This window comes from Temnothorax curvispinosus, unplaced genomic scaffold, assembly GCF_003070985.1.
Source record: "Temnothorax curvispinosus isolate PA1 unplaced genomic scaffold, ASM307098v1 QBEX01008799.1, whole genome shotgun sequence".
NCBI lineage: Eukaryota > Metazoa > Arthropoda > Insecta > Hymenoptera > Formicidae > Temnothorax > Temnothorax curvispinosus.
In genome coordinates, this window is record NW_020218579.1 from 276,020 (window position 1) to 285,908 (window position 9,889).

Here is a 9,889-nt window from a genome sequence, read left to right on the forward strand (position 1 = left end):
ATATATATATATATATATATAATTCGGTATAGTTAAACGGCCTGACTGGCAAGTTTTATTAAGCATATCACAACGACGTTTCGACCACTATTTTGGGTCCTTTTCAAGTTATTTTAACAATGCTGGAATAAAAGAATGAAAGAATATATAAAAAATTACAAAATTAAAAATTAAACAACATTACGCGTTGAACAGATTCACGAGAATATCGGTAAATAGGACTTACATGGATCATTGTGCGTCAATCATATAAAATTCGTGGCGGGTCGGAAAAATACGACGGTCTCATGTGAAGGCCGAACAACTAATAATACATTATCGCAAAATACAGTAAACATAGAAGGAGAACTTAAAGTGATACATTATCGCAAAATACAGTAAACATAGAAGGAGAACTTAAAGTGAAGATATTATTCGATCATAGACCAGTGGCAGGTTTTCAGTGTCTTTCTGTGAGTTGATTGCCTCTTTGTGTTTTTTAATGAATAGCATTTCAGAAATTTCACGTTTTTTTAAATTTTGTTCTTTGTGTAAGATTGTAACATCCTGCCATTTGAAATTATGGTCGAAGTCTGTTCTATGCCTACTGACGACCGAATGTTGGTTGGGGGGTTTTTTTATATCTGCGCGATGCTCTTTTATACGCGTTTCTAAATGTCGCTTCGTTTGTCCGATATAGCATGCATTGCAATCAGAGCAGTCAAGTTTATAAACGACATCAGTGCATCTCTTGATCTCCAATTTATCCTTCCCTTATATATATGTAGGTTCGGAAGTATGTTCCGGGACTTTTATTTTTGATATCGATAAGTATATTCCGGGACATTTGGCAGTTTCCAGGACTGTCCTGGAAAAAATTCATGTCTTACGGCAATTTTCGGGACAGTTTTTTGAATCTGATTACATATATATACCTATGCGTTATATTCCAGGACTGTACATTTCAAAAAACGTAAACAGTCCCGGAACATACCTCTGGACCTACATATATATATATATATATATATATATGTGACAAAAATTATTATTAACGTCTTGACGATTAAAGTACCAAAATCAATGGTCGAATCGTCACGATGATTATTTGCCAACTATAGCCGGATGAAATAAAAAGTTTAATTGTTTGTTATATTGTTGGCAGTTTAAGAATGTACTTTAGATTCTTTTTTTATTCTTATAATTCTTTTCCGCAATACTTCGTTATGATGTATGTTGTGTCCTACCGCGTGCCGCAAGTACGCAAAAGAAAAGTGATTGGCGTAAAAAAATTATACACAGAATAAATATTAAAATAGCTTAATTATATCTAGAAAACTTTTATAAATCTTACGAAAATTTAATTAACAATCATTGGACGAAGGAAAAGTTAATTTTTATGGAATATTCATATTTAAATATATCCCTAATAAATTTTAATAATTTTAGAAAGATCTGAGAATATAAATCTCGTCTTTAAAAAATTCGTTCGCCGAACACGGTGCATTAACTTCTCATATCAGTATGACGACTTAAGAATCGCGTAGCTAAGTAATCCATTCAATCCTTTTCGAATTTAAATCTGTCTGCCATTCTCGTTGCGCATTTAAAATCTATATTTAAAAGGTTTTCCTCAAGAATGAAGTTTTAATAATTCCAGTTTATTTTTAAAACGTACGCAAAATCTTTATCTCGATAGAAAATTTAGTATAGAAAAGTAATAATCAAATATAATATAAATTTAATCTTACAAATGTTAAAATAAATTCAAGAAACTTTACAGTTATCACAAAAATCTAACAGATAATTTTTAATTTATTCTACACTCGTTTTATATTCCCAATAATATTATTTTACAATTATCCATGACTTCGCGTAAGTAACACAAAATTTGACGATACTATATAAAAAATTCAATAACTTTTATTTTGCTCATAAAAAATAGCATTGATTAGAAGATCAATTAAGTAAAGTTTTTTTTTAGAAATTTTTTGTAGGGATACGAAGAAAGCGAATAGATATAACGTTAAAAACTTTGCATGTTTTTTTAGTCTTATTATATAAGAATATATTTTTATTTTCTAAGTAAAAAAACGCTCTTCTTTTTTATGATGTTATATAAAATTTTTCATGTTGAACAAATAATAGCCATACTTCTGAATAAAAAAATCTTTGAATAAGAAAATCGTTTTTGCGTTTTAGATACCTAGAACAGCTCATATGCACCATTAAATGCGTTTTTCTTTGCAAGCTCCTAGTGACCAGGATACAACATAAAAAAGAAGAGCGTTACTTAGAAAATAAAAATATATTCTTTAAATAATTCGCTTTTTCCGTTTCCTTACAAAAAATTCATTAAAAAATACCTTTTTTACGACTTTTCAAATCAGAATACCCCCAAATAAAAAAAATAATGTTCTTCGATTTTTCAACTGAAAACGATAAAACAATCATTATGTTTACTTGTTTATATTCATATAATAACGTATGACATCGATTCCAAATTGACCGAGCAACACGTATAGTTTTTGAAAATTCTTACTTCGTGAAACTTTTGTCAAAAAATTTTCACAGTCATGGAACACACGATTTTCACATTCCTTCACAAAAATTGCTCAAATATCTGTGTGATATCCAAGGAGAAGTGCGCAATGGCTGAAACAGACGTGTAAGAAAACGCTATAGGTTATACAGCGAGGTGGCGCGCACAGCGGCAACCTCGCCTGTCATTGGTCGCGTAGATATACCGCGTACGGCTCGAGCTATGATAGGATAAGAGCGCAAGAGGGAGAGAGACACGAAAACGCGGGAACAGGCCCTGAGGCCATTAGCAATTGTAACACCGGCGAAAGCACATATTCGAAATAGAGACTGCTAAAATAAGAGTAAGCGTTATTTGTCCGAGCATCGTCCCATCAGTCGCCCATCCCGGTTCCTGACTTCACCAGGGTCTTACAGACGCTATGCGTAAAACTCACCAGCAATTCCCAGTCGGCGTCATTTACCAGAACCAGAATGCCCGGCCTCCTAAACAAACAAGATAAATTTCTCAAATCGAATTGCGCATTTCGCCGCCCTCGGGCGGCGTAGTGCATACTGCGTGTATAAAACTTAGGGTGCAAACCCATGCAGCGGAACGGCGAGAGCGTACGCAGAAAATCGCGGAATGAGAGCCTTGGCCAATCACAAGTGTTTCATGATTTTCAGTGACTTTCCGCGGTTTTTAGCGGATAGTTTTAATTTTCTTCGCGGAACAGCGCAATTCCATATGTGTATACACACACATCATAAAAATGATAAAATAAAAGTGATCAAACTGATCAAGAAATTGATAGCTGACTATCTTCGTGTCATAACTTCACCATACGGTAACCTCTATTAACAGTTGTCGGTGATATCGGTTAGGTTAGCGGTACCACATTCGCAACATCTGTTACGCGAAATCACTGACCCTAGGTCTCCATGCGGCGAAATGAGCAAAGCGTAACGACTAGTATATCTCAATTATTACTTTTTAACCATTCTATTGAGAAGTAATTATTATTATGTTCATAAATGTTGCATTTAATGAGTTTCTTGTTAAAAATATTTAACTTAATGCTTAAAATATTAAAATGAAGTTTGAACACATTTCAAATGCAGACTCGTGATTGGTTGCGCGCAATCCGCGCTGGGGCCGTATTCTGTTCCGCTAAAATCCGCTTACCGACAATTGTCGGTGTCGTTGCGCAGGTTTTACACGATATGAAAAACCTGCGCAACGACACTTATCGAACCGACAGTTGTCGGTAGGCAGGAACGGAATACGGGCCCTGCTCTCGATATGCTTCATGGGTACATAGGAATCGTGAATCCGCGTAACGAAAACAGCGGAAAGCTTGTGATTAGTCAAGGCTCTCGTTCCGCGATTTTCTGCGTACGCCGTTCCGTTGCATGGGTTTGCACCATGAAGGTTTGCACCCTACAGATCTCGCGTTAACGCGCTCTCCATCAATTACGGGAAGTTGGTAACGAACGTAAAACGAATGCGAGACGACAAGCGAACGAGATTATTCATCGTGCAAAACTTTCACTCGAAACGACAAGAATTTCAAAATAAGCGTATCGCCAGAGTCATTCAGCCGATTAGCTGATATCATTCGAATCTATAGAAACCGGCCAATCGACACGACTGCGATTTTTGCCGCCGACTTCACTATGTTCCGTCGCATACACCGTTTAAGGTTGATGGCAGAGAACGAAACGTAGATCGTGAATCATGAAAAGCAATCGTGTGGATGCGTATAGTTATTACGTATACGGTTTCTCTGCCTTGCTTTACGTCTACGATTACGATAGATGTAAGAACGTTTCGTTCTCTGCCATCAACCTAAGCGTTTTAATCCTTAATTTCGCGATTTTCTTTTCTTTTTCTTCTTACTTGTATTATTCTTAAACGTTAAATCCGCCTCACGTGCAAATTGACGTAAAGCATGTAAAGGCATCTCGACCAAATAAATAACACAAACAGCCATATTGTTTTGTGGATATTAGAATTTGTGGATATTCAAATATCGATTAAAGACGATCGATGTTTCCATCGTTAACTTACTTCATTTTGCAGGTCAAAATGTACAAAAAAGATAAAATCGAGAGAAATGTAAAGCGCTGCGTACGTGACTATTAGTGACCAATTTAGGCCCATAAAAATAACGCTCAAAAGATGATATCTCACAAATACGAGCACAAATTCAATCATTCCAATTATTATTATGCCATTGCACTAATCAGCAACAAATGGCATGCAAAACGACCATCTTAACACGCGATATCAATCCGATAAATCATACAATTCCCGCGACGTGTTTGCGAAATTGCGTTTACGACGGATGTACAATGTCGAGATTTCCTCTTCTTCCTCTACAATTGTTAAGGACAACTCATCAACACTAATTTAATTACCGAAATAAAATACGCAGGGTCGATAATGGCCGGGAAGGAACCGAGTTAAATGTTATTGTCACTGTACCTATATCGTATAAGTTCTTGCCACACAATTTTCAATCGGCTACAAAAGATACAGCTATCAAAAAAATCACTCTGTGCACAATTCCATATTTATATTTACGTTGTATGTGTCGCATATAAGGCCGCGACGTGAGACGTTTAAGGCTAGTAGTAGTATTCATACTCCGATCTTATATTTAACCCTTTGTTGCACAAATTTTTCTGTTAAACATATTTTGCTGAAATGTAGTATATAATAGTTTTTAGAGATGCTATTTACAAATTTAAAATAAAAATTTAATAAGTCAAAATGATGGGGGGGGGGGGGGAATTCAATATGGCAACCAAATTGAAAAAAATTAACTATGGCTTATTTACGTATAAAATTTTATACGTAAGCAAATCTTGCAATGTTAAATTCCGATTGTAATAAAATTTTATTTTAGAAGTAATAGATGAATTTAGAATTTACCAGTGGCAAGATCAAAACACAGAAAAATAATTACATATTTATGTTATTCATGTACACAAGCAGTCTCAGGAACATAATGATACCAATGTATAAACATGTGCGTTACACAAACCAATTATGAAATACGTAAAAACATAGAAAAACTGTGAAGAAATTTGTGTCCTTATATAAGAACACTATAAATCTCGAGACTGTACGGTCATTTCATTGGTTGGATAAAATCTTAAGACTGTCCATGACCAGACTTAAGACAATCTTGAATATGAGATCGGACTGTGAATACCCGTCTAAATTTCAACTCGAGAAACAACAATCGCGCTCCTCGCGACACGTTTCTCCACGGTGCTTCCCGCCATCGCTGTCGTTGCCAGTGTACGAGCTTCTAAATGATAATTACTGCATTCAGCAGAAAAAGCAGCTCAGTAAGCGCTTAGTGATTCTTTATTATTATTGATTTCTACGTTTAGATTCAGCGAAGAACTAAAGGCAAGCACCAATCACATTAAAAGATCACTGAGCGCTTACTAAACTGCTTTTGCCACTGGACGCAGCCAATAAAGTTATTACTAAAGAGTGCAAAAAATGTAGATGTAAAAATGTAAAGCATAAAATAAAGTTGCTCCGATCACATGAGTGTATAAAATTTTGTTACAATGAAAAAAAAACGTCAATATTGATTTTGTGTCCCTATGATAAAACATTGATTTTGTGAGATATCAATTTCTATTAATTCCATTAATAATGAAATTATTTGTATATTAAAATGACGAAAATAAAAAATGTAAGTGTAGATAAAGTGTAAGATATAAAATAAGATCGCTATAATGGAATTGATTTCTTCAAATAAGAGTTTGGACTTCGCCATTTTCAGATTAACTATGACTTTTGAAAAATATTCAAATTAGTTTAGCACCTATCTACGTAATTTATTGATATAAAAATGAGTTTAATTCAACAGTTCATATGTATAAATGTATAAATTAGTATATAATATTATCTATTATAAACAATATAATTTATTATATATATACACTGCTCAAAAAAATTAGGGGATTATTTTTTGTCAGTAAATTTTTGCCCATTTTTAAACTGTAATTAATTACTTAGCGAATAATTAACAAAAAAAAAGTTTTTAAAAAGATTTTACACTGCAAACTCTCTACTATAAAGTGATTTTGTTCAATTTTCACTCAGGTTTTAATACTCAAAAGCGTGGTCAGCTTTGAAATAAGGACGTATTTGAGATATCTAAAATCTTGAAATTTGCAGTTTTCCACTGCCTAACAACAAAATTGGCGAACATAATTATTAATATCATCTCAAAGTACGGACTTTGCCCTTTCAAATAAAAAAAAAATTGTCCTACGCCTATTATTTAGCGAGATATCGCAATTTAAAGTAACCCCTGTTTTTTTATGATTTCAGCACAATATCGCCATTTGCGTAATTTGATGTGCACCACGGGAAGGTTGCTCGGTTGGATTTTGCACATCATGTATGTGTATGTGTATGTGTATGGAGTGTACATATGTATGTGTGTGCATGTAGAGGTTTTTTTTTAGTAAGAAGTGTTGTCACTCTTCGCCGTATTACCTCGCGCAATCTTGATCTCATATTGACGCATTTCTTTTACATCAGTTTGAGTTTTATTCAAAATTTGACGCAGTGCCTCTTCAATTCGATGTAAAAAAATGCATCAATATGAGATCAAGATTGCGCGAGACGCGTGATATGGCGAAAAAATGGCAACACTTCTTACTAAAAAAAAACCGCTACATGTACACACATACACTCCATATTATACACATACAAACATGATATGCAAAATTTGACTGAGTAACATACCCGTGGTGCACATCAAATTACGCAAATGGCGATATTTTGTGCTGAAATCGTAAAAAAACAGGGGTTACTTTAAATTGCGATATCTCGCTAAATAATCGACGTAGGACACATTTTTTTTTTTTTCATTTGAAAGAGCAAAGTCCGTACTTTGAGATGATATTTAATGATTATGTTCGCCAATTTTGTTGTTAGGCAGTGGAAAACTGCAAATTTCAAGATTTTGGATATCTCAAATACGTTCTTATTCAAAGCGGACCACGCCTTTGAGTATTAACCTGAGTAAAAATAGAATAAAAGCACCTTATAGTAGAGAGTTTGCCCTGTTAAACCTTTTTTTAAACTTTTTTTTACTTCAATTATTCGCTGAGTAATTACAGTTTAAAAATGGGCAAAAATTTACTGACAAAAAGTGATCTCCTAATTTTTTTGAGTAGTGTATATACACACACACACACGCACGCACGCACACGATAATAGTAAAATACAAATTTGTTCATAGTTAGCCTGAAACATGGACGGATCAATCAAAAATTGTCTAAACAGTGTCAAAATTTTTACTTGAGAAATTCTAGACCGAATTAGAGTAAAATGTTTGAACACTGTCGACCATTTTTAAATTAACTATAATGCACTTTTCAAATACGTTCAAATAAGTTGATTATTTATGTAGTTTATTTATATAAAAAATGAATTTATGAATGTATTATTGTTCATATGTAATATAAACATTATTTTTATAATAATATTTTGGGGATACGTATGTCGGTGTTGGTAATGGATGATAGTGATGGAGAGGAGTGTATGTTTTTGGATGTATGATGGTAAGTGGAGGATACGTCCCCAAAAATACCATGCGACTCTCTGCGAGTCGCGATGGTGCCACTCCACTATATGCCCGTCTAACTCGTCGTCCGATGAGATCGTCGGTGATAGTGTCGATCGGGGCGATGGATGTTGTTACCGAATTTGTTTATATATTAATGTCGGCGCGGACGAGCGCTCGCGAAAAAATGTGGCTAATGTGTTGCCGTCTCGATAGGGGCGCGCGCGACCACCACAGTATAAATAAATTTACAAAATAAATAATAAATTTCGCAGTGTTAACTTTTATTTTAAATTAAAACATTTAGCGGGTCAGTAAAAAATACAAAGTACAGCCAATAGAAAGCCTATTTAGGCCAAATTTATCATAATTACATTATTACTAAATTCGTAATTTATTGCATATCCCCGCAGGGTTCGCAATCTACTACCAATACTATCCTTCTCTCACTTTAATCCTTTGGACCAACGGCTTAACGTCTCTTTCCGAAAGACGGAGCCCAGTTTTCTCCGCACAAGAGCATATCTTGCACGGAGGGGCGCAGCTATCGGAAAAACATTCCATGCTTCATGGCTCTAGTGGACTCGAACCTGGTTCCTCAGATTACGAGTCTGGCGTTCTACCACTAGACCACACTGCCGCCTAATTACATTATTACTAATGACTTGTATAAAGCCTTGTACACGATACTAGAAATCGGTCCAAGTTTTAGTTTAAGCCAATCAACTTGCAGCTCTTACAGAAAAGCAGCAGTTTCATTTTGGCTGCGCCCCTCCGTGCAAGATAGGCTCTTGTGCGGAAAAAACTGCTGCTTTTCTGTAAGAGCTGCAAGTTGATTGGTTTAAACCGAAACTCGGACCGATTTCTAGTATCGTGTACACAAGGCTTAAGGGAATCCTATAGTGGCAGTATTTAGTTAAAACATAACCACTTTTAATTGGCTTTACGGAATTGCACGGTCTAGAATTAAAGTACGCACAAAAATGTAGAGAGCTAGATTGGTTTTAACTTCCAAAACGAAAAAAAAATTAAAAATTTGGGCACATAGACTGTCACTGACGACAATATTTGGTTATACAAAAATACTGCAGTTTATATGTATATACAAAATGAGAATCTAGCCCTCTAGAGAAAACATTGAAGAACAATATCGTGCAATTAAAACTACGATAGATGTCTAGAAAAAAAATGTCAACGTTTTAACTTTTATACATGCAAATATACATGCGGAATGACAAGAAGAGCAGTATGGCGTCTAGCGAGAAATGGCGCAGCAATCGAACAAGGACAGATGCCTCTTGTTAGACAAGGGCAGATATAGACCAGTAATATAGAAAATGATAGAAAACGAATTAGAACGGAATTAAAAATGTTCGACATTATCGACATCAAGAAAGTTCGGCCTTCACTATAGGATCCCCTAAAGCCCCTTGCACAATGCCAGGCAACAGGCAATAGGAACAGGGAATAGAAATCAGAAATCATGTATAAATGCAGAATAAACAGTGACACAGGCAATAGACACAGATTTCCGTCACGTTGGAAATTCTGTGTCTATTGCCTGTTGCCAACCAATCATAGCATTCAAATCTTTTAGGTTGTAATTAGAGACCCTCTAATAAGAGTCTGGCCACCTTGTCCCGCATTTTGATTGGTCCGCCATTTATGCGTGCTTCGGCGAACTTCGGAAGAATTCGTGCGTTCTCGTTCACTCACTCAGTTGAGATTGCATATCGCGCGAATATCATCGTGTATTCATCGTGTGTTTTAACCTTTCGCCCATTGTC

At 35.1% G+C, this 9,889-nt stretch overlaps 1 protein-coding gene across 1 annotated transcript in view; it reads right to left on the minus strand.

Moving 5' to 3' along the window:
- Nucleotides 1-2,588: 2,588 nt before the first annotated feature.
- Nucleotides 2,589-9,889, minus strand: part of LOC112458307 (ubiquitin-related modifier 1) — a 28,680-nt gene continuing 21,379 nt past the window's right edge. Inside the window, exon 4 of the mRNA XM_025021885.1 lies at nucleotides 2,589-3,003. Within this exon, the coding sequence (XP_024877653.1) occupies nucleotides 2,892-3,003 (112 nt within the window). The 3' untranslated portion in view covers nucleotides 2,589-2,891. The remainder of the gene's footprint in view (nucleotides 3,004-9,889) is intronic.